This window comes from Pseudonaja textilis, chromosome Z (genome assembly GCF_049901715.1).
Source record: "Pseudonaja textilis isolate UNSWEBS1 chromosome Z, rPseTex1.2, whole genome shotgun sequence".
NCBI lineage: Eukaryota > Metazoa > Chordata > Lepidosauria > Squamata > Elapidae > Pseudonaja > Pseudonaja textilis.
The window spans coordinates 4,095,306-4,119,973 of NC_142008.1; the positions used below are offsets into that span (position 1 = coordinate 4,095,306).

The window sequence follows — 24,668 nt, forward strand, 5'->3', positions numbered from 1 at the left end:
AGGGTCTCCTTCTTGGGCGGGGGGTTGGACTAGATGACCTATAAGGTCCCTTCCAACTCTGATTATCAGTTATCTGACACTGGCCAAGCTCCTGGAAGGGAGCTAATTTTGGTAGATTTAAATGAAAAACATGGGAACTCATGAAGGAATAAAGGTACTTAATAACAAGAGGGATTCTTCTCCCTATTTCCCAATTGGGCAGCGTTTTTCAATCTTGGCAACTTTAAGATGTGTAAACTTCAACTCCCAGAATTCCTGGCTGGGGAATTCTGGGAGTTGAAGTCCACCAAGACTTGCTGGCAAATTATGGGTAAATATCTTTAGGCCTAAGGCAGTGCTAGGGGAATGAGGTGTCCAGCAGTATGTTCGCACAGGGGGAAAACTATTTTTGTGCCTAATTGTTTTCGCATGCACTGGGTTGTAGTGGTGAAATCCACCCAGGCTGACTGGGAAATCGTAGGAGTTGAAATCCATGCAGGCTGATTAGGGAATTCTGGGAGTTGAAGTCCACATACGGTTGACAACTACTACATAAGAAGTAGGCAGAAGAGCAGGTAAACTCGTAACAGGTCTTGAGCACACAAAATCGTATCAATTGCAGAACTTTTAATAAAATAGACTCTTGATTTGCCCATTCCTTCAACCCAGGTCTGGATTAACTATTAAGCAAAATAAATAAATGTTTAGGTTAACTAGCGAAAGATGAGCAACATGAAGTTTCCCGACCGTCCCTCCCCACATCCTTGCCACCACGCTCAATTTTAGATAATATTTTTGTAATTAATCTTTCTCTGACATGTCTGGCTTTATTTTGCCTTGTTAAGGAAAGTGTTTACTTTGGTGGGGTGAGCTGCTAAAGTTATAAGGGTTGGGTTGAAAGTGTAGGCCAGGTATCATCTTGGTTTCTGTCTCATTGTGTGAGTTTCACTTCCGCCAAGTGACACCATTAATAGGTTGTGTGTGTGTGTAAGGCATTGTGTCTCAATGACTGGTCACTTGAAGATGTGTGGACTTCAATTCTCAGAATTCCCCAGTCAGCCTGACTGAGGAATGCTGGGAGTTGAAGTCCGCACATTTTCAGGTTGCTGAAGATGACTGACTGAATCACTGTCCCAGGCAAGGCCCAGGGAAGAAGAATCAGGGTTGGGATTTCAATGTTTAAACAACTGGTTCTGTGGGCGTGGCTAGGTGGGCGTGGCCATGTGACTGGGTGGGCATGGCTTTTTCTTTTCTTTTTTTGCAGTGCATCCCCCCTGTTTTTTGCCTCATGGGCCTCAGGAAAGCCTCCTGGGTGAAGCAGTAAGACAGCGAAGGGGATCCCTGCACAGCTGATCATCAGAACAGCTGATCATCAGAACAGCTGATCATCAGAACAGCTGATCATCAGAACAGCTGAACATCAGGAGGGAGAAGAAGAAAAAGAAATACCTTAAAGAGCAACTGGGCGGGGAAGAATGCAGTCAGCAATGTCGCGCATGCTCAATAAGGATTGACGGGGCAGGGAGGGCAGGAGAGGAGACAGCCAGGGGCACAATTTGCCAGTTCTCTGAATTGCACAGAATCATAACAACCGGCTCTATAGAACCAGTCCGGACCGGTAGAATCCCACTCTTGAGAAGAAGCCTTCAGTTGGATTTCATTTTTATGGCATCATATTCCTGATTATTCCATTTTTACATCTGATCAACTGAGATTAATCGAGGTAGATAAAATTCCTCTGCCAAGTAATGTACAAAGTGTCCCTCCATTTCACAAGTTTTCCTTTATTTCGACAGGATCTGAAAAATGCTAACTTCAGCCACAGAAGTTCCAGCAATAAGCCTGTCACTGCCAATGCAGAGATTTCAGAAGCCCAGTCAAGTCTGCAGGATAACCAAACACTTACTCACAGTAGTAACTGTTCCAACACCAACACAACTTTGCAAGAAGCAAATGAGATCGGTACATTCCCTAGAGATCTGCTGATTAACAAGACGGTGGATGAGCTTCCGGAAGGTGTGGATCCCACCAAAAAGGAGGTAGGATGGGCTGTCCTGATTAGCATTATGCAATGGTGGGTTCTTCACACAATGTACAATGTGCAATTTGGGGGATGTTCCCTAGATGTTTGTCCTAAGAAGCCCATGCACTGCATCATAATAACAAGGGAAGGTACCTAGGTCTTCTTGTTCTTTGCAGAGGCCGTGGCTAGGTTTGGGGAGTGTTGTTGACTCTTTCAGAAATGGAACATCTATAGAAGAGAATATTTGTAGCTCGGGGTTGAACCCTGGATTCCTCGGAGTTCTCTGAGCTTAGTGGTGTTCTTACAGAGTATTGATGATGTTACCTAGTTTGGTAATGAAACGTCTGCAAGTAAACCACCAAGCTCAGAAGACCCCAAAGACCCCACAATCTTCTTCTTCCTCCTCCTCCTCGCTGCAAACTCCACTCCCTTCTAGCACCGATGATGTTCCCTAGTTCAGTACTGAAATATCTGCAAGAAAACAACCAAGCTCAAAGAACACCCCACAGTCCTCCTCTTCCTCTCGTCTGCTTCCTCCTCCTCCTCCTCCTCCTCCTCTCTGCAAACTCCACTCCCTTCTAGCACTGATGATGTTCCCTAGTTCAGTACTGAAATATCTGCAAGAAAACAACCAAGCTCAAAGAACACCCCACAGTCCTCCTCTTCCTCTCTTCTGCTTTCTCCTCCTCCTCCTCCTCCTCCTCCTCCTCCTCCTCCTCCTCCTCCTCCTCCTCCTCCTCCTCCTCCTCCTCCTCCTCCTCCTCCTCCTCCTCCTCCTCCTCCTCCTCCTCCTCCTCCTTTCTGCAAACTCCACTCCTGATGATGATATTACTTAGTTCAGGAATGAAGCAAGAAAACATCCAAGCACCCCACAATGATATATCTGAGTCTTTTTCACACACAACATATGAGTTAATGATTGCAGTTCTAGTCTGGTAGCCTCTGGAAAAGGGCCGTGCCAACTTCTCTATTGAGAAGGCTTCCTCAGGTGACAGGCAGAGGTGGTATTCAACCGGTTCACACCGGTTCATGAGAACCGGTAGCACTGCTTTGGCATGGGTCACCAAACTGGTGGCGACCTCTGGCTGGCCACGCCCTTGACCCAGTCGCCCGGTCGTTCCCTTGCCCCAATTGCTCTCCTAGCTTTCTCTACCATGTGGTGGCTGCAGTGCAGCTCGGGCAGATGTCCTGCAGCTGCTGCACATGCGCACTGTGTGTGCATCTGCTACACATGCAGTGTGCATCTGCAGCAGCCCCGGGACATCCGGCAACCTGCTCGCCCTCCCGGAGCACACTTTCTTCCTTCTCCCGGCGGACACGGCTTTTCCAGCCTAGCCCGGTCCGGCAAGCCAGCAGATGGGCGGATTCCCAGGGCTTCTTGCCCCCCCTCTTGTTGCGAGATGCCTGCAGCTGCTGCATGTTTTTTTCGGTGCAGCTGGAGTCCAGCCCCACCAAAAAAAAGCATGCCGCCTCTTTCGCAGCACAAGAAGCCTCCCCAACAAGCCGGCTGCTCTCTTCCTCCTCGGCCATACAGAACAAACAGGCAGAGAAAGAGGAGAGCAGGCCGACTCGGCAGGCAGTCGCGATCTTTGGTTGTGCTTTTTTTTATTGTCAGCCCAAGGTCAGAGGGGGAGGGAAGGTATGTAGGAAATCACCCTGTCTCTGCAGCATCGGTCGTGTGACTGAGTGGGTGTGGCCCAACTTGACGTCACTTTCAGCAAGGTGACGCAATGACCACCAAGTCACACCCACCAAACAAGCCATGCCCACAGAACCAGTAGTAAAAAAATTTGAATCCCACCACTGGTGACAGGGGAAAAATTGTGAAGTAAACAGGACTATCCTAAAAATGGTATCTCACCCATCCTTCCATCCCCCTCCACCCCCGGTCATCAGAAACCGATGAAGCTCCTGGAATGAGAAGCAAAACATGTTTTTCTTCTTCTTCCTTAAGGTTGAAAAAAGTCCAATTGCCTTTTGAATAAGCACCTTTGAGACAACTATGCCCTGGATGACTGAAAATCTCCAGAGGTATAATAGAATTTAAAAATTGTCTTCGGAGAATCTTTTGATTTAGGGGCCACCTCCAAATTCTGAAGGAGAACCCTTCCTAGATACAAACTCAATACTCAAAAAAAACCTCAAAAACATGGAATATTCTACCTGACTCTCTAGTTTCTTCCCCAAACCCCCCAAAACTTTAACTTTAGACTGTCTACTCACCCCATTCCTAAGAGGTCTGTAAGGGGGCGTGCATAAGCGCACCAGCGTGCCTACCGTCCCTGTCCTACTGTTCCCATCTTATTCGTATCCATTTCAGGTATTAATAATCATGTTTATACTTATATCTGTTATCTAACACACGCCTGACAAAATAAATAAATAAAAAAATAAAATAAAACCCTATATTTGTGGAGTGCAGGGTTCATCCTAGGAGAGCATTTATAGCGCATGTGAATGTGGCCGATATATTGATTTTTGGAAAGGACCATAATTTTCAAAGTTTGGAGTTGTAGGGATGCTACATAATCCTCTTCCAAAAACTCCACCCCCAACTAAGGCCCAAAGATGTTCTGCATTTTAAGACATTCTTTCTAACGCAGCCAGGAAACATCTTATCAGTTTCAGCAAGGGAGATGCTCTCTCCAGAAGTGTGCTAAGCCAAGTTCCAATTTGAGAATCATTCGCAGATAGTCCTCAACTTACACATCATTCATTTAGTGGCCGTTCAAAGTTACAGTGGTACTGGGGGGAAAAAGTGGCATGACTGTTTTTCACACGCCTATTGCTGCAACCCCATGGTCACGTGATGGCTATTCAAACACTTGGCAACTGGCATGTACTTATGACGGTTGCATTGTCCTGGAGTCATACAATCCCCTTTTGCAAATTTCTGACAAGCAAAGTCAATGGGGAAGCCAGATTCACTTAATAACCATATTACTAGCTTAACCACTGGAGTGATTCACTTAATCACTGCACCCAGAAATGTTGTAACATGAGGCAAAACTCACTGAACAAACAGTCGTATGTCGCCTTTTTCAGTGCCATTGTGACTTAGAATGGTCATTAAATGAAGGGTTGAAAGTCAAGATCTACCTCTTATTATTTATTTTGTTAGTAAAGGAAGAATAACTCAATAAAGGGGGTTATATTTTTTATTGTTGTTCTCTTTGCAGTACTTCCTATCTGATGCAGAATTTTTTGATATCTTTGGGAAGACAAAAGATGCATTTTACCAGATGCCTACATGGAAACAGCAAAACGAGAAGAAACAATTCGGATTGTTTTGAACAAACGGACGGATAGTTGGTGACACCTGAAAACAGGATTGTTTGCAAGGCAGGGCACAAAGGTTAAGATGGGGCCACAAATTTATCTTAGAACTGTCAATGCAGGTAAAAAAATTGATGGAACTTCGATCGCTCGGTGGCTATACCATCTTGGCTGTTTTGACTTCCTGACTCAGAAAGAAGATGGATCTTGGAGGAGAGATTCCCAAATTTCAAAAGGACAATTTTAAAAATAAAGTCTTCTAGAAATCTGTATGGTCAACAATAATCTTAATGAAAATGATTTCCTAATTTTTCTCAACTGGGAAAACAGTAACTTCCCCTTCCCCACTAAAAAATTGTTCCATTATTTGCACAAGAAATAAGCGAAGGTTTCTCTCAATTGTTGTTGTTTATTTTTTAAAACAATATTATTTTATTTAGGTGTTCTACATAAATGGAAGCAAAATGAAGCCACCGTTTGGGGGATGACTGGCATAAAGAGATAGTTGCATCATTGCACGTGAAAATATTTGACTTACTACGTGTCTGAAATTGGGCTGGAATTGGGAGAAGTGAAATGCACTGAGTAAAACTCAAGACATATTTTTAGATGCCAAACAGAAATGTGGAAAGGACTCAGAAACCTGTAGTTAGGTGATAATACATATCCTTGGTCAGTTTTGCACATTACAGATAGTTCTTGAGTTATGACCACAGTTGAGCCCAAATTTTGTGTTGTTAAATGAAACATTTGTTAAATAACTTGGTCAAAATTCAAAATTGGTGGGATTCAAATTTTTTTACTACCGGTTCTGTGGGCGTGGCTTGGTGGGTGTGGCAGGGGAAGGATACTGCAAAATCCCATTCCCTCCCCACACCAATAACCTGCTTTCCAGCTCCATTCTCCTGTGCAAGGCGACCCAGGAGACCCAGCCAAAAGATCAGCTGGGACTCGGGAGGCAGAGAATAGATGGGGTGGGGCCAGTCAGAGGTGGTATTCGGAACTACTCAAAATTCCTGCTACCAATTCTCCAGAATTGGTCAGAACCTGCTGAATACCACCTCTGCTTTTGCCCCATTTTATGACCTTTCTTGCCACAGTTGTTAAGTGAATCACTGCAACATAAGTTGTTAAGTGAATCTGGCTTCCCCATTGAGTTTGCTTGTCAGAAGGTCACAAAAGGGGATCGCATGACCCCGGGAACACTGCGACCGCCGTAAATATGAGCCAATTGTCAAATGTCCAAATTTTGATCACATGATTACGGGAATGCTACAAAGGTTGAAACTGTGAAAAACGGACATAAGTCACTTTTTCGGTGACTTTGAACTGTCACTAAATGAATTGTTGTAAGTTGAGGACTATCTGAAAAGGTAACATCAAGTCTCTCAATTTCATTCCATACAAATCGTGGTTAATTCATTCTCTCTCATTCTTACAAAGCCAAATTATTTTTCTTTAAATTATCTCCCTGGGAACTGAAGCCTTCACCCTGACCATAAACCAGGATATTCCTCAATAACGGCCTGTTCACAAGTCATTTCCTCTTTTCCCAGTGTTACAAAAATGGCACTTGCCTTTCTACCTACTGCCCCTTTAGTTAGCAGCTTCCTTCAGTGAAAGTCTGCTGTTCAGCCTGAAAGATATTTTCCATAAGCTTCCTGGTCATTATTCTAACAATGGGATTTCTCTTTCCTTCACAGCTTATCTACCCTAAGAGCCCCAAATGTTGGGACTCCCAAATACCCACTCCCTCTCCACTTCCCCTGGATATTTTTAATCTAATGTCTTCCAGATATGTTTGATGTTTGTAATTCATAATGTCAGGATTCCAGCAATCGCCCTAATTAAATAATGAGCCTTGAGCCAAACTTTAAAAACTTCAAAGAATCCACTAGGAGCGACATACTGGCATGATCTGTGTGAAGTCAATTCCGGTATACGTAATTACAGCACCTGTGACCCAGCTTCTCCCATAAATCAGCTTCTCCAATTAAGCAGGTACGTGGGCTAGGTGTCATCCATCACGTTTCTCCAATTAAAGCTTTTCACAGGCAAGTTTCAGTTGCTTAGCTACAATCTTGTTTAAGATCAGGTTGAAATGTACTTCTAAGTTCGTTTGCCCTATGCTTCTCCAGTCTTCTGCCCCCCGTCTTTCTTATGGCAACTTGGAAACAAGTGTAGGAATGTTTTACAAGTTGACACATAAACTAGAAGGCAGGCTGAGCACGGATGCTTTCAAATTGTGATGTTGGAGGAGGCTCTCAAGAGATCCTTAGGCTTCAAGGATACCCAATCAGTCAATGCTAAAGGAAACCAACCCCGACTGTCCTTTGGAAGTACAAACCCTGAAGCTGAACCCCCAAATACTTTGGCCACCGAGTGAGAAGAAAGAACTCCTTGGAGAAGATCCTGTTGCTGGAAAAGATGGAAGGTGAAAAGGAGGAGACGGCAGAGGATGAGATGAATTTGGGAAAACTGCAGGAGACAATGGAGGATGGGAAGGGATAGCATGCTATGGTCCATGGGGCTGCGGAGAGTCAGACACAACTTAGCGACTGAACCACAAAAGTTCAAAGGTCACTTTTATTAAGAGTGTAGTATGGCTCAATCAATGCTTTTGCACCTTTCTCTGGCCATGTAATGGTGAAATAAGCTGATTTGATCCCATGGGGATCCTACTGGATAATTCATCTCCCAACAATATTTCTCAACCTCAGCAAACTGAGCATGCACGGACTTCAACTCCCAGAATTCCCTGGGGAATTATGGGAATTGAAGTATCCTCATCTTCCAAGTTGATATGGTTGAGATATACTGGTGTAATGGAAGTCACTGAATTGTGTGTTAATCCAAAAATTGACACATGAATTTTAAATCCCAACCCCTGAAGAAATAACTCCTAATTTTGAAATCCAAATATGGGAATCTGCTAACAGACAGGTGGATTTCTGCAAAAGTGAGGGCCAAGGGGAAAATTGCATGGGTGTGTGTGTGGGGTGGGAAATCGGGCATCAAAACACAGATTTTTCTTTAAAGTTCCATTTTAATTGTGACAATGAAAAATGCAATCTTGATAATGGATTATAATTCTGTAGCCTTGTTTTTTTTTAAAAAATAGAGTGTTTTTGTGGTTTTGCTTTTTTTTTTTTGCCTTTTCCCCATCATTTACATCAACATGAGGAAAGGTTTTATCACAGTTGGGTTTCAGTAACGCGCTGAAGTCTGATTTATATGGTTTGAATTTTTTGGTCCATGGATGCTGTGAAGGATTTCTTGGGCTTTTATGAAGGTCACGGTGAGTGAAGAATGGGTGGAATTATATTCTTACTGCAGGCTAGAATGGGATTTAATTTTTTTCAATTTTTAACATTTATAGTGGTATTATGCCAAACTACATATATTTAGTAATTATGCCAAGGAAATTGGGCATGTGATCTGCAGGTCCTCCAGAGATAATGTAATGCAGGGGTCACTAAACTTAACAACTTTAAGACTTGTGGACTTAACTCCCAGAATTCTCCATCCAGCTAGGAGAATTCTGGGAGTTGAAGTCCACAAGTCTTTTTTTTTTTGTAATATTTTTGGTTTTTAAAGACAAACAAAAACAAACCAAACATAAAAGCATCCAACTTTCTTCCATAAGTGTGCAAGCAGTATGTTGGTTGGTTTACAATTTTTTTGTGCATTCATTTCATAGTCTCAATTACAGTTACATTGCATAATATATTATCAATCAAAGATTAAATACCCTATTATCATTATTAATCAATCATTTGACTACAATTTTGTTCATTCATACTTTGCGAGATAACTATAATTTACTTAGTTTATTTTATAACAATTCATATAATCCTCCCAAATCTATCCTAGAAATATTTTATAGATATAATAATAAAAAAGAAAAGAAATACATCTTTATATATTCTTTTTTTTCTAAAATTCTACATATTTTAATATTATATTTTATTATCTAACCATTGATAGAAAAGGTCCCAAATTTTGTAAAATTGTTTATCCTCTTGTTCTCTAATTTCAAATGTCAATCTACTCATTTCAGCACATTCCAATATTTTCTTAATGGTTTCCTCCTGCGATGATATTTTCTCATTTTTCCAATTTTTAGCAAATACAATCCTAGCTGCTGTTAATACATTTACAATCAAATATTTTAAATCTTTACTGTATGTATCAGGTAAAATTCCCAATAAAAATATCTCTGGTTTCAAATCTATATGGTTTTTTGTCATTTTTTCCAATCACGTGTGGATTTTAGTCCAGTATTTTCTCGCATCCGCACAAGTCCACCACATATGGTAGTATGATCCAGGTATCTGATGACATTTCCAACATTTTTCAGATTTATTCTTGAACATTCTTGCTATTCTTGTCAGGAAAAAATGCCACCTGTAAAACATCTTATACAAATTTTCTTTAAGTGCTGTTGACATTGTCATTTTATAATTTTGAGACCACAATTTTTGCCATTTCTCTAGATCAATCCCATATCCAAAATTCTTCCCCCAAGCAATCATAGTTTCTTTAACATGTTCTTCTAGTTTAATTTCTAATAGATATCCATACAATTTTTTAATCACCTTTTCATCAGTACCTGTCAAAATCTTATCTAAGTCAATCAATTTATGATAAAAACCTTCTGTTTTAAAATCCTTATCATACCTTGAATGTATTTGCACATATGAAAACCAATTCATCTTTATACCTTGTTCCTCTAGTTTTTGCATAGATTTAAGTTCACCCTTTTCATTCAATATTTCACCAAAGCTGTTTGTTCCTTTTTGTATATTATAGGATAAGAAAATGCTTCAATAGTCGATAATCAGACTGGAATTTTCAAATAACATTGTCTTTTAACCTTCTCCCAATTTAACCACAGAGACTCCCGTATATGATGTCTTCTAAAATAGCCCTGTGTTTTGGTTCCCTTATACCATAAAAAAGCATGCCACCCCAACAACAAATCATGTCCTTCTAATGTCAACAATCTAGTATTTCTTAATGTTATCCATTCCTTAGCCCACATTAAATTTGTAGCTTGATAGTACAATTCCCAATTAGGCAAACCAAATCCTCCTCTAGTTCTAGCATCTTGCAAGAGTTTTAACTTTATTCTCGCTTTCTTACCTTGCCATATATATTTCAACACAAGTCCTTTCCAAGCCTAATTGGTATTGGTATTGTTTGAAACAAATATAAAATTCTGGGTAAAATATTCATTGTGATTGTTAAAATTCTCCCAATTAATGACAATTGTAGATTTTCCCATTTCATCAAGTCCAACACTATCTGCTGTTTAAGTTTAATGTAATTGTTCTCTTTCAATGTACTACATCTTGCTGTCAAATGTATCCCCAAATACTTAACCTTGTTCATGACTTGAATTTTCAATAGGTCTGCCAATTCTTCTTTTTGTCTTAATAGCATATTCTTTGTCAAGATCTTTGTTTTATCTTTATTTATTTTGGATGGAAAGACAAAAAAATCCCAAAGAAGGAAGGAGGAAAACAAAAGAAAATTTTTGAGGCTTTCCCTTTAAAATACAAAGCAAAAATGGAAATATTGCAAAAATAAGGGTTTAAGGAAAAAAAAGAGTACAGTAAAGCTGGTAAAGAGGGGTAGCACAATTTAAAGAAAAATAAAAAGGGCACACTGCACTTTATTTAATTATCCAAGGCTCTTATTATAACTCTCTTCTCCACAAACTTCAAAACCAAGCTTCAATTGTTGATAGAAATCCAGAAGAACACCTGCAATAACACTCTCCCGTGCTCTTCCCTCTATCTTATCACATAGCAATGTCCTTGAAAGGGAGTCTCAGATCTTTCTTTCTCAGCTTTCTCAGCTTCATCTAAAACATTTTCAAGCCTCTAGTTGGCAGTGTTACAAAGTTTCTTTACTCTCACTTCCCCCCTCCTTTCCCAGACAAAACGTAATAGAAGTTTAAAAAGAGAGAGAAAGTATATAAAAAAAGAGAAAAATAACTAAAGGGAGCCTCTAACCTAAAATGTTGCAAAATCAAAAAAGAGAAGAAAAAATAGATGTAAATAGGAAAAGAACCAGTCCAGTAAGCAAATGCAAAATCGCGATAGCAGTCCAACAATAAGAAAAAACAAAACAAAAAACAAAGCCTTACTTTGACACTTCCGTTTAAAACCGCCACTTATTCAGTTCTGTCAAAACTTTTACAGATTCTTTCTTTTCTTTAGGGTGTCCTTTTAAGTCTTAGAATAGTAAAAAAAAAAAAAAAGTTCTCACCAAGCCGACACACTTTCTCTTTCTAGTCTCTTCCGATCGGAGCTTTTCCCAACTTCAGCAGCTTTAATGGCTGCCTCTCTGCTGCCGGCAAGAAGGGCTTCTCCTGGATCAACCAGGGACTTTGCAGTGTCCCTGGGATCTACAGGATGCGCTCTTCACTATCGCCATCTTTTCAGGACAGTTTAGGTCCGTTTGGACCGTCCAGGGGCAAAAATATTGCTTGCAATCTCAGACCTCCGAGATTGCATGCCGTACCGTCGTGATGCCAGCTCCGCCCTCCGAAGCCCACAAGTCTTAAAGTTGCCAAGTTTGGAGACCTCTGATGTAATGAGTCTAGGGAGCATGAGGTTATATGTTTGTATCCTGACAAAGCTAAACTTTACTCAGAAAGAATTGCATGTATGTCACACACACAATCCTAGTTTACTCCTTATGTTTTCATGAATCCTACAGATTCCTAATCTCAGATTCTAGAATCACCCCAATATTTATATTATATATTCATGTAACATAATAAGACCATAAACCGATAATACTAACTGCATGGGTCACTAAATCAAAATGTGAATAAACAGCATGATCTATCTGCAATCTCCTTTGATGCCAAAATGCAAAATAGAAAAACATATCATTTTTAAAACTCATTGATCTAGGGCACCGATTCTCAACCTTAGCAATTTTAAGATGTGTGGACTTTAAGGCATGTGGACTTCAACTCCCAGAATTCCTCAGTCAGCAAGTCTGGGAGTTGAAGTCCACATGTCTTAAAACTGTCAACAATGATCTTGCCCCTTTCCAAGTAAACGGTATAAATTTATAAATTGGGGCTGAGTGAATCATTTAATTGCAGTGCACTAAAACTGGAACCAGCTTTAGGCATCCTATAATAACTTTATCATAAACGAAGGCAGAGGTGGTATTCAGCCGGTTCAGACTGGTTCTGGCGTACCGGTAGCAGAAATTTTGACCAGTTTGGAGAAGTTCGCAAAGTGCGTGTGTGCACACAAAGTGCGTGCGTGGAACTGATAGGAAAAATTTTTGGAAAACCACCCCTGAACAAAAGTATCATTCAGATAAAATTGATCCTTCTTTCCATCCCCACACTGGATTCAGACACTGCCTGCTTTTCAAAAGGAGAGCAGAGATATAAAAACTGCATAAAACAAGCCTTAAAACAATATTTATCTAATTGCTTTTGTGCAAGATATCTAACACCAGTTTAGAGAATACAGGTACCACCAAATTGAGCCCAAAGTTTCTGTTGCTAAAAACAAGCAGAGATTCAACCTGGAAATAAGGAGAAATTTTCTGCCTTGGAGAACCATCAACCGATGGATCAGAAGTTGCCTTTGGAAGTTGTGGGAACTTCATCACTGTAGGCTTTCAAGAAGAGACTGGACTGCCATCTGTCAGAAATGGTGCAGGGCGGGGGGGTTGGACTAGATGACCTACAAGGTCCCTTCCAACTCTGTTAATTTGTAAACTCTGTAAACATTTGTTAAGTGAATTTTGCCCCATTTTACGGCCTGCAGCTGCTAAATTAGTAATCCAGTTATTAATCCGGAATCTGGTTTCCCCCATAAATTTTGCTTATCTGAAAGTTTGCAAAAGGAGATCACGTGATCCCAGGACACTGCGACTATCATAAGTATGAAGTTGCCAAGGGTCTGAATTTTGATCATGTGACCATGGGGAGGCTGCAATGGTCGTAAGTGTGGAAAACAGTCATAAGCCACTTTTTCAGTGCTGTTGTACTGCTGTAAATCGAAGACTAGCTGTTCCTTCACAGACTGTCCCTTGCAAGCAGAAAGCTAGTGCTTCAAGATCATGCTTTGATGGTTACGAGCCAGATATCTTGAAAAAACTAATTTTCCATAGCCACATGTGTTTTTTTGATGTTTTGCAATGGGGCAGGTGAATGGTCAGTAAATGAACTGTTGTAAGTCAAGGACTACTGTATTCTAAATTAGGATTAGTTTGAATCTGTCTTCTCTGGAAGGAGGGAAGCTGAAAACCTTGCTTAATTGGATAACAGATGTTTGGGGGGAAAAGTGTATAAAAGCAGAGTTTCATTAAAAAATACTTTGTACCAATAAAAGCAAGTAGGGGCTTCCTTAATTGCTTGCAGTTTCTTATTGGTGGGTCGAATGCCTGACCCATTGATTTGAAAACCTAAGAATTCTACGCTTGGAACTGCAATGTGACATTTCTCCTTTTTTATTTTGAGTTCCGCTTCTTGGAATCTTTCTAAAACTTTTCAGACCCTGCCCATTAGTTGGGGCTTGTCTTAGATTATTACATCGTCAAAATATGGAACTACCCCCGGCAGACCTTGTAGCACTCTTTCCATTATGCTCTGGAAGAGGCCGGGAGCTATGCTAACACTAAAATGTAGCCGGTTGCACCTAAATGCACCCTTATGGGTTACAATCGTTTGGGCTTCGGCGGTGGCTGTATCCACAGGCAATTGTTGATATGCCTGTACTAGGTCTAGGACTACTGGCACCGGATATGCGCTCTGTTGTAGGACATGGTTTAGGGTACTCCGGTAGTCCCCACAGATTCTGATAGACCCATCGGGTTTCACAGGGGTCACTATAGGTGTCTCTCACTTTGCGTGGTCTACCGGTTCAAGAATGCCTTGAGCTACCAGTTTATTTAATTGCTCTTCAACCTTTGGACACAGAGCAAATGGGACTCTCCAGGTTTTGAGACGGATAGGGGCTATGTTGGGGTCTAGTCTAAAACTTATTGGGGTCCCCTTATACTTGCCCAATTCGCTGCTAAAAACGTCCCAGAATTCTTTTTCTAACACATCCAAATCTTTTCCGCCGCCTGCTCCGGTTATCATTGTTGCATGGATACCAGTGAGGCTGATTTGTAGCGGTGCAAACCACTCTCTCCCTAGGAGGCTGGGTAGGTTCCAGTCCACGATAGTCAGTGGTGGAGATCCTTTAAACTCCCCGTATTCCACATGGCAAACCTTCTTCCTCAGGACTGGTATTTCGTAGCCCTGGTAGTCCTTTAATATTATTCGTTGTGGTTGGAGTTGATTTCGGCAGATCGCGGGGTTGATTTTCTGGAGTGCTGTCCAGGATATCATTGATATATATGATCCTGACTCCACTTCCATCGGCCACATCTTTCCATCAATCTTCACTTCTGCAAGGAATTTGTCACTTTCCATAGTACCTGTGTGTACTACACGAGTGTGATTGTAGCCACCTCTTGTGTGGTGTGTTTCTTCTTCCCGGCCGCCATCTTGTCTTTTAAATTTCACGCCAAATGTCTTCTGAGTCTTGTAATGTTTGTTCAGGGAGTATGTTCTTTGGCTTGGAGTGTCAGCCGGTTGGCTGGCTCTGCAGGCGTCCTCAATGTGGCCTTTTCTCTCGCATCGCCTGCAGATCACTTCTTTAAAATGGCAGGTGGAGCTAGGGTGGTTTCCCTGGCAGTTTCCACATGGTTTGCTCCCCTTTCCATATTCGGATTTACTGGTTCTTACCCGATGAACATCCTCCTTTTCACTGTCGCTGCTTTTGGAGCCGGATTCTGTTTTCATCCCATTCATTACCAAACTCTGGTTGAATCTTCCCATGTATGAAGACCACTTCTCTTTGGCTGGGTCAAATGGGATGGATAGGGATCGATGGGCCATGTTGGTTCACTGTCAGTCTGAACGGTCAGATGGAAAATGGCTGTGGTGCCCCACGAGGTCCTTTGTCTTCCTTAGTATTCCACCTTTGTTGCCATTGTTAGATAGGTGTAGCAAGGAAGGAACGGACCAGCAGTGTAGGGAACTCTTTATTTCAAACTGGTTAAAAAGCAACAATTGCAGCCAGTGCTGGCTTTTTATAGTCAGCGCTGTCCAATACGTCAGCCACTGACAGATCTCCGATATTGAAACCAATAAATGGAGTCTGACATCAGACTCCACTTTGCACCTGACGTGGATGACGTGGTATATGTAGATGTGACGTCATGCATATTTAATAATATCCTTGTCTAGACGACTGGTAGGGAAAAAGCCAGGCGTATCCGCAACCACAACCTTCCTGCCATTCAGCTGTGCCTCCTCCTTTTTGGCATGCTTTTGTTACTGACCAAAGGGCCCACCCAGACTCAAAAACTTCCCTTCCCATGATTGTGTTTCCCGTCACACTTATCCCAGTTCCGGTTCTGCCCACCAGGATGATCCTCCATTCAGACCCTGCAGAGGAGGAGGAGCGAAAAAGGGTCATCAGCACATGGCCATTGTAGCCTGTCCCTCCCCCCAGGACAACGACTTCCACTTCCTCTATCCACCCACCCATCCCCAGAGGCCAAGACTTTACCCGGGATGCCTCCAGTCACTTCCAGATACATCGCACAGCACAAAAGCCGGGGATTTCTGCATGAAAAGCAAACCAGAGTCAGCCAAAGGAGAGGCTGCCTTGCAGGAAGGTTGCAAGGAACTGAACTCCCCCAAAAGACACAGGGAGGAACTGGAGGGGGTGGTAAAGAAGGTCCACCCCCTCCTCACTGCCCTTGAGGCTGACCCCTCTGATCTTTTCCCCACCCCCTTTTTAAGCAGCCCTTCAATTCTTGGAGTCCTGCAATTTGGGGATTTCAGGAATGGTGGGGTTGATGTCGGAAGTGGCAGTTCTCCACAGCCAGCTCCGTTCTTGAAAGGACCCTGTTCTCTGGACCTTTATCTGCTCTGCTGCAGCCCTGCAGGTGTCAGACTATTCTACTCCCCCCCTCCTCCCCCTGCAAATTACCTCAGCAGGTCTCCCAATAGGACAGGTGCAAGTGGTTGCCTCGCTCCATTGATCGAGCACTTCTTGAGTCACAGCTGCACATCGGAATTGGTACTGAAGATGTAGGTGGACATCTTCCAGGTTGAATTGATCCTTAGGGCCTTCTTGTTGGAGACTTTTCCAATTGTCGCCTGGAATCCGATACTCCACCTGGTACCCAGAGATGGAAGGCTTCCCAATGGCTATTGGATCAATACTGATCTGGAAACTATTTGGGCGCACATGTTCAATCTTAGGAGGGGAAGGTCTTCTAAGAGCAGCTCCCAGCTCCTGATTGGTTTCCAGCATCTTTAATGAGTCAAAGAAATCCTTCATGCTCTCACTGCTCATTTTCCAGAACATTTTAGCAGCAGTATTGTGGCTTCCTCCATATTCTCGGGGAACAGAGGGCTGAATGATTGAATCGGAAATGCAGAGGGGTGCCCAACTCATCCTGAGCACATGGCAGGTAAGCCTCCTTGAGGGCCTTCAGGAGAGGTGGGGTCTCCTCATCTGAAAAGATCATCAGGAGTTGGATGTTATCCTTCAGGTTTCTTCCCAACACGGAGAGCATAGAATCAAAGATGTGTTTCTGGGCATGAGTTGAATGGGCAAGGAAGGCCTGGACCACCAAGCAGATGGCATCCACGTGGCCAATGCCCCCTGGGGTGGAGAAAAACTCCAGGAGCTCCTCCTCAACCAGGTTGTCTTGCTCTGCATCTCTTGTGCCTCCAAATCCTGGAGTGTCAGTGACAGTGAGAGAATATGGAATTCGGAAACCCTTCTGATGGTTCACCACGTATGCTGTGACTTCAGACGTCCTGCTTCCAGCTTCGCTTATCTGGGTGGTTTCATGAATGAGTTTGAATCTGAAGTTAACTTCCCACTGGACACCTAAGATGTAATTGATCATCCCATTGATCAGAGTGGTTTTCCCACATCCTGTTGCTCCCATCCCCAGGATCACTTTGTTGGGCATTTCTGGGTTCTCCTTTCCAAGCTGGTACACGAGATAGGAGGTGGAGGCATCTGAGGGGACTTTCTCCAGAGGAAGGGAGAACACTAATGGCTCTCTGTCTTCCACCAGGGAACTTTCCTGAAGGAACTGGCAAGCTACACTGTCTGCATCTTCTTCCGGCAGTGATGTGGAGACCTCCAACTCCTCGCTGGGGACACTCAGAGTTCCATTATCACACAGGGCCAACACCCATATTCTGTACATCGTCCGGGACTTCAGATTTTCTTTTTTTTTTATATATAAATTTTATTGAATTTACAATTAAAAAATAACATAACAACATTACATATGCAACAGAGAGAAAAAAAAGAAGAAAGAAAGAAGAGAAAGAGAGAGGAAAAGAAAAGAAAAATGCTCGGTCTTGCGACCAAGAAAGGAGAAAAAGAAGTATAAAAGAGAAAAAAAACAAAGAGACGGAAGAAAAAAAGAAAATACGTTAAAACCAAACAGATATTCTTTTGACAGTCTGCAAGATCCAATTCTCCTACCTTACTTTAAATATACACATCTTATTACTATTTATGCTTAAATTACCCATTATTCCTTGAACAGTTTATCTCTGATATAACCAATTATACCACGCATTCCAATTATTATCAAATGCTGAAGACTCTTTATTTTTAAGAGCTATGGTTAAATTGTCCATTTCTGCGCAGTCACATATTTTCTGAATGACCAATTGATCTGTAGGTAAACAGGATGATTTCCAGCACTGGGCAAATGCTAATCTGGCCGCAGTTAGAATATGAATTATTATATATTTCGTCTTTTTAGGAAAATGTTTATCAGAGATCCCTAGTAGGAAGAACTCTGGTTTGTATTTGATTTGTTCTTTGGTTATCTCCTCCAGCCATTTTCTAATTTTTGCCAGTATTTCTGGGCTTCTTTACAGGTCCACCACATATGAAAGTAGGTTCCTCTATGTTTTTACATTTCCAACATTTTGGACTAGAGTTTGGGTTCATTTTCGCTAACCTCGAAGGGGATAAGTGCCATCTATATAACATTTTATACATATTTTCTTTGTACGCCGCAGATTTCGTAATCTTAATGATTCTATTCCAGATCTTTTCCCATTCTGTTAATGTAATGCTTCTTCCAATATTCCTACTCCACATTATCATGTTCCTTTCACTATCTCTTGCTCTAATTCTACCTCCAATAAATATTTATAAAATTTAGAGATATTCTTTTTATTTGATCCTAATAAGATTTTATCTAAGTGTTGTAATTTGCTATAGATTCCAAACTCTTTGATATCTTGTTTGTATCTACTATGGATTTGTATATATAACCACTGATCAATTTTAAATCCCTGTTCCTGTAAGTCCTGTCGAGTTCTTAATTTCCCTAAAGGGTCTAATAAATCTTTATATTTAGTCGTTTTTGTTATATCCAAATTGTTGGGATGAACCATTGCCTCCATTGTTGAAAGCCAAATCGAATTTTTAAATAATGTTTTTACATATTTTTTCCAATTAGTTAATAGTGAATCTCTAATAAGATGTCTATGAAAGTACGCCTGTTTAGTTTTCCCCACATCCCATAGAAATGCGTGCCATCCTCTCTGAAGGTCGTGCCCTTCCAAGACTAGAGTTCTTTTGTTCCGTAAATTGACCCAGTCTTTTAACCATAATAAGTTGGCTGCCCAATAATATAATTCCCAGTTTGGAAGCGCTAGCCCACCTCTACTTTTTGCATCTTGTAAGGCCTTAATACTGATTCTAGCTTTTTTCCCTTGCCAAATAAATTTAAGAGTTACCTTATTTATATCATCAAAAAAATTTTTTGGTAATTTTATTGGGATTGTCTGGAATAAGTAAAGGAGTTTTGGTAAGATGTTCATTTTGATTGTGGCAATCCTGCCCAGTAGAGAAAGCTGCAACTTATTCCAAGATTCTAGATCTTTCTTAATTTGCTGTAACAGTTTATCATAATTATTCTCTTTGAGTGATTTACTATGTGGTGTTAACCATATGCCTAAATATTTGACCTTTTTTGTTGCCTGTATCCCCATGGTTTTTTCTAATTCTTTTCTCTGGTTCTCTGTTAGATTTTTAGTCAGTAATTTCGTCCTCTAAAAGACTTGCAGCTGGATAGAGAAGCCCCAGAGAGCTCGGACAAGGGACCATCATTTCTCCCAGAGAATAACCTCATCGGTTCTGTCCAGAAATCACCCCAGGAACCTCTGGCCTGTTTTGCAAAATACTGCAAAAAACCCCGAAAGGCTTTTGACTGAGTAGAGAGGTTTCGTCATTTTCCACAGCATTTCAGTGACTTTGGTGTGGAAAGTCACCCCGTGTTTGGTACACAGAGCGAGCTGTGCTGCATGGCAGGCCAAGGGCTGGATACACATCCCCAGGCAGAAGACCCTACTCAGCTACCTGGGATTAGCAGGCCATGTGTTCAGGATGCCAGCTCTCAAGTGTCCCTGGGCTAAGCCTGCGCATTGATGGCAGTGCCCATCTCCCTCCCTCACAGGTTTTCTACCACCCCTCAGCCTCTCCTCCAGCTCCTACCTGCAATGAGGGCATCCTTGCGACAGTCGTACAAAGTCCCCAGCTGGAAGGGGCGGCCCAGGGCTGCTATCTCTACGGTGTCCTCTTCCAAGGCCATGCTTGGGTCCAGCAATTGCCGACACTTTTGCTGCTCTGCGAGAGAGGAGAAACATCTGGAGGAGACAACAGCTGACGGTTGACTCTGTGAGGGGATGCAGGATGTGGGCACAAGCCACATCCCCCCTACTGACAGTGGCCCACATTTGGGGTTGTCTGAGCAAGGCACACTCCACAGAGACCTTTGGGATAGAAGCAGCAGTCCTAGCGCACAGCTGGTGGCAATGCACAAGATTTCCAGGGGCCACAATTGGCAACTCCTCAGGGAAATATTATTTTAATGACATCCTTTTAATAGTATCCTTGTGAACATTGGGCTGTATTGAACAAAATGAAATTCAAGAGTGAAAAAAGTCAGGTTCTACATTTAGGCAAGAAAAACAAAATGCAGAGGTACAGTGTAGGTGGAACTTCGCTCAACAGGTGTAACTGTGAGAGGGACCTTGAAGTCCTAGCGGAAAATCACTTAAATATGATCCAGCCATGTGATGAAACAGCCAAAAAAGCCAACACAGTTCTAGGCTGCATCAAGATTGGGTAAAGTGTTAATACCACTTTATAAGGCCTTGGTAAGGCCTCACATGGAATACTGCATCCAGTTTTGGTCTCCACGATGTGAAAAAGATGTTGAGACTCTAGAAAGAGTGCGGAGAAGAGCAACCAAGATTATTAGCGGACTGGAGTTTAAAATATATGAAGAATGGCTGCAGGAACTGGGTATGTCTAGTCTAATGGAAAGAAGGATTAGGGGAGACATGATAGCAGTCTTCCAGTATCTCAGGGGCTGCCCCCCAAAAGGAGTCAAGCTATTCTCCAAAGCCTCTGAGGGCAGGACAAGAAGCAAGGGGCGAAAACTCACCAAGGAGAGAAGCAATCTGGAACGAAGGAGAAACTTCCTAACAGGGAGGACAATCAACCAGTGGAACAGAAGTTGCATTCAGAAGTTGTGGGTGCTCCATAGGAAATTTCTCCATAGACCTCAGTTGCTTCTCTCTTTGATTAGTTTCCATCCATTGTTTCTTCTCATGCCTTTTGGTGCTTTGGAAAATAGATTGACAACACACCCCGCCTCATTTTTGTAGGAGCCCCTCAAATTTCCTGACAGAACAATTGATCAGTGGAACAACTTGCCTCCAGAAGTTGTGAATGCTCCAACAGTGGAAGGTTTTTAAGAAGAGATCGAATAAACGTTTGTCTGAAATGGTATAGGGTTTCCTGCCTAAGCAGGGGGTTGGACTAGAAGACCTCCAAGGTCCCTTCCAACTCTGTTATTCCATTCCATTACATTCTAATTCCATTCCATTTCTTATTCCATTCCTTATTCTATTCCCTATTCTATTCTATTCCATTCCATTCCTTATTCTATTCTATTCCATTCCCTATTCTATTCTATTCTATTCTATTCTATCCCATTCCATTCTATTGCATTCGATTCCATTCTATTCTATATTCTATTCTATTCCATTCTATTTTATATTCTATTTTATTCTACTGTACTCAATTCTAATCTGTATTCTATTCTGTATTCTATTCCTATTCTATTCTCTATTCTAATCTATTCTATTCTATTCCAATCTATTCCATTCCATTCCATACTCTATTTACTCTACTCCACTCCACTCCACTCCACTCCATTCATTCGTTTCGGTATGAGTTGCAATGATCGCAGTTCCTCTCATCACCAGGAGAGGGCGACGCAGGGATGAGTCTGTTTTCCCATAGGGAAAGGACTGCTTTGGTTTTGGTGTTGGGGACTCTTGTGGGGGGTGGGGGGGTGGAAGTGGGTATCCAGGGATCTGGTTTCTTTCCTCTGAAAAATAAGGGTTCCTGGTGAGGATCAGTAGCATCTCCGAAGTTTTCTTTTGGGGAGGGGGATAAAAGACCACTTGGAATCCCCAAAAGCCTACCCAGTGGGCTTTATAAAGCCTTAGTGAGGCCGCATCTGGAGTACTGCACCCAGTTTTCGCCACATCTCAAAAAAGGTGTTGAGACTTTGGGAAAAGGGCAAAGAAGAGCAACTAAGAACTGAGCTGAAGATGCTTCTTAGAGGAGAAGCGAAACGTCTTCAAAGAAAACCCAGAAAGTCCAGTTGCCTCTTGAGAATAGAAGCACCTTTGGGACGAAGAGCAACTAAGGTGATCAAAGGCCTGGAGACGAAAACATACAGAGGACGGTTTCTTCCAACATATAAATAACAAGAAAAAAATCAAGGAAACAGTTGGTCCACTAAAGAGAGAAGACAGCAAGGAAGTAACAGGCAACAGAGGGAAAGCAGAGCTGCTTAGCTCATTCTTGGCATCCGTCTTCACACAAAAAGAAATTATAGCCCAACATATCCAAAAAACTCCTGCAAAGACAAACTAGAAATAAAAAATAAAATAAGCAAAAAAATAGTAAGAGAACACCTGTCTGACCTTGACAAATACAAAGCACCGGGGCCTGAATGGATTATATCCCAGAGTTTTAAAGGAGCTGGCAGAGGTCATCTCAGAACCACTGCACCATATCTTTCAAAAATCCTGGAGCACCAGGGAACTACCAGAGGACTGGAAAAGAGCTGATGTGGTTCCCTTCTTTAAAAAAGGAAAAAAAAAACAGATATAGGAAACTATAGACCAATCAGCCTAACATCTATATCCGGGAAGATACTGGAAAAGATAATAAAAAAACAGATCTGCCAACATCTAGAAACAAGTAAATTAATAACTAGCAGTCAGCACAGGTTTGTTAAAAACAGATCATGCCAAACCAGTCTTATTTCATTCTTCAACAGTGACTAAATTAGTAGACCAGTGAAATGCTGTGGAGATAATATACATAGACTTCAGCAAGGCATTCGATAAAGTAGACCACAACCTACTTCTTAGTAAGCTAGAAAAAAGTGGGATAGATAGAACCACCACTAAATGGACTCGCAACTGGCTGGCAAACCGTACTCAATGAGTAGTCCTTAATGGGTCTAAGTCTACATGGAGGGAAGTAAGCAGTGGGGTGCCACAAGGTTCTGTTTTAGGCCCAGGACTCTTCAATATCTTCATTAACGACTTAGATGATGGAATAGAAGGGGAACTTACCAAATTTGCAGATGATACTAAACTGGCAGGAATAGCTAACACCAGGGAAGATAGGCTCAAGATCCAGATGGGCCATATCTAACAAAATGAAATTCATTGTAGAATTCCTACACCTAGGCAAGAAAAACCCAAAGGACACATATAGATTGGGTGAAACCAAGGCTGAATAGCAGGAACTGGAAAAGGGATCTCGGAGTCTTAGTGGACAACCAGTTAATGAAGTGCCAGCAATGTGCAGGTGCAGCTCAAAAAGCCAATGCAAATCCTAAGTTGCATTAACAGAGGGATACAATCGAGATCAAGGGAGGTACTAATACCACTCTATAAAGCCTTAGTAAAACCACACCTAGAGTCCTGCATCCAGGTTTGGTCACCACACTATAAAAATGATGTTGAGAGTCTAGAAAAAGTACAGAAAAGAGCAAGCAGGATGATGAGGGGAATGGAAGCTAAAAGAAGAACGGTTGCAGGAACTCGGCCTGGCTAGTCTAGTGAAGAGAAGGACCAAGGAGACAGGAGAGCAGTCTTCCAATATTTGAGGGGCTGCCACAGAGAGGAAGGGGGTCAAGCTATTTTCTAATGCCTCCCAGACAAGGATTAATATATGGAAACTGAACAAGGGGAGATTTAATCTGGAAATAAGGAGGAATTTCCTGACAGTGAGAACAATCCACCGATGGAACAGAAGTTGCCTTCAGAAGTTGTGGGAGCTTCATTGCTGGAAGTTTTCAAGAAGAGACTGGACTGCCATAGGTCAGAAATGGTGTAGGGTCTCCTGCTTGGGTGGGGGGTTGGACTAGATGACCTCCAATTTTGTTAATCTGTACCTGATACGGAGACACCTGTCCACTTTCCTCCTTTGCCTCTCCTGGAAGGAGCCCCTCAACCTTGGGGCCTTCAGCCAACCCCCCGCCCCGCAACCAACCACGGCAGGAGGGGAGGAAAAAGAACAAGGTGGTTTGTGTCTAGCCCCTTCCATTCCCACCCCACCCCCCAGCAGAGAGAGCAAAGTCTGATCCTCTGGATGGATCACTGTGTGGAATCTCGCTGGGAAAATTCCTGGGGAGTTGGGATTGAGAGTCATAATGGTGGAGGGGGGGTTGGAAGAAAGTATCCCCTCCTTCCCTCCCTCCTATTCCAGCTCTCCCCCCGTTGCACAGAATTCAGCAGCCTTCCGAAAAGGAGCAACCCTTCTGTCCTCCCTCCAATTTCCTAGATTATCCCCCTCCCCAAGAACACAGGGGCTTCTGTGCCACCTCTGGGGCTTTTCTGTCCTGGGGAAACCGCCCAACGCTGAGGGACTCTGGTGTCCTATCCACCCCCGAGAGTTTCCGACAGAGGAGTGACTGCTTGCTCTCATGTAACAACACTGAGTAGCCCGGTCCAAGATCCACCTACTTTCCACCAGGTACCCAGGAACAGCCCTGCCCTCATCCCACTCTGCTCCGCTGGCCCAGCAAATGCTAACTCGGGGGTCACGGCCCTTCTGGGGGTGGGGTCTTCACCTGGTCGGAGGAATCCAGAATCCGTGGTGGCAGGTGGATCTTCTGCTCTCCGTGGGTGATCAATCTCTCCGTCCTTTGAACTGCTGATAGGGTTTATGATGGGAACAGAGTTCAGAGATTGTAAAAC

At 42.4% G+C, this 24,668-nt stretch overlaps 2 protein-coding genes across 3 annotated transcripts in view; one reads left to right on the plus strand and one right to left on the minus strand.

The window, feature by feature from the left end:
• VILL (villin like) overlaps nucleotides 1-5,677 on the plus strand; it is a 70,296-nt gene extending 64,619 nt beyond the window's left edge. For both annotated transcript variants that reach the window (XM_087916494.1, XM_087916493.1), the window contains exons 19-20: nucleotides 1,776-2,018; nucleotides 5,182-5,677. In XM_087916494.1, the coding sequence (XP_087772620.1) occupies nucleotides 1,776-2,018; nucleotides 5,182-5,295 (357 nt within the window). In that variant the 3' untranslated portion in view covers nucleotides 5,296-5,677. The remainder of the gene's footprint in view (nucleotides 1-1,775; nucleotides 2,019-5,181) is intronic.
• Nucleotides 5,678-16,647: 10,970 nt separating this feature from the next.
• Nucleotides 16,648-17,553, minus strand: LOC148123892 (uncharacterized). Its single transcript, XM_087915901.1, has one exon. The coding sequence runs from the start codon at nucleotides 17,549-17,551 to the stop codon at nucleotides 16,694-16,696; it is 858 nt and encodes a 285-aa protein (XP_087772027.1). The 5' UTR covers nucleotides 17,552-17,553; the 3' UTR covers nucleotides 16,648-16,693.
• Nucleotides 17,554-24,668: the final 7,115 nt, after the last annotated feature.

Coding starts and splice junctions, on each gene's coding strand:
- LOC148123892 (XM_087915901.1), bottom strand. CDS start 17,551: ATGTACAGAATATGGGTGTTGGCCCTGTGTGATAATGGAACTCTGAGT.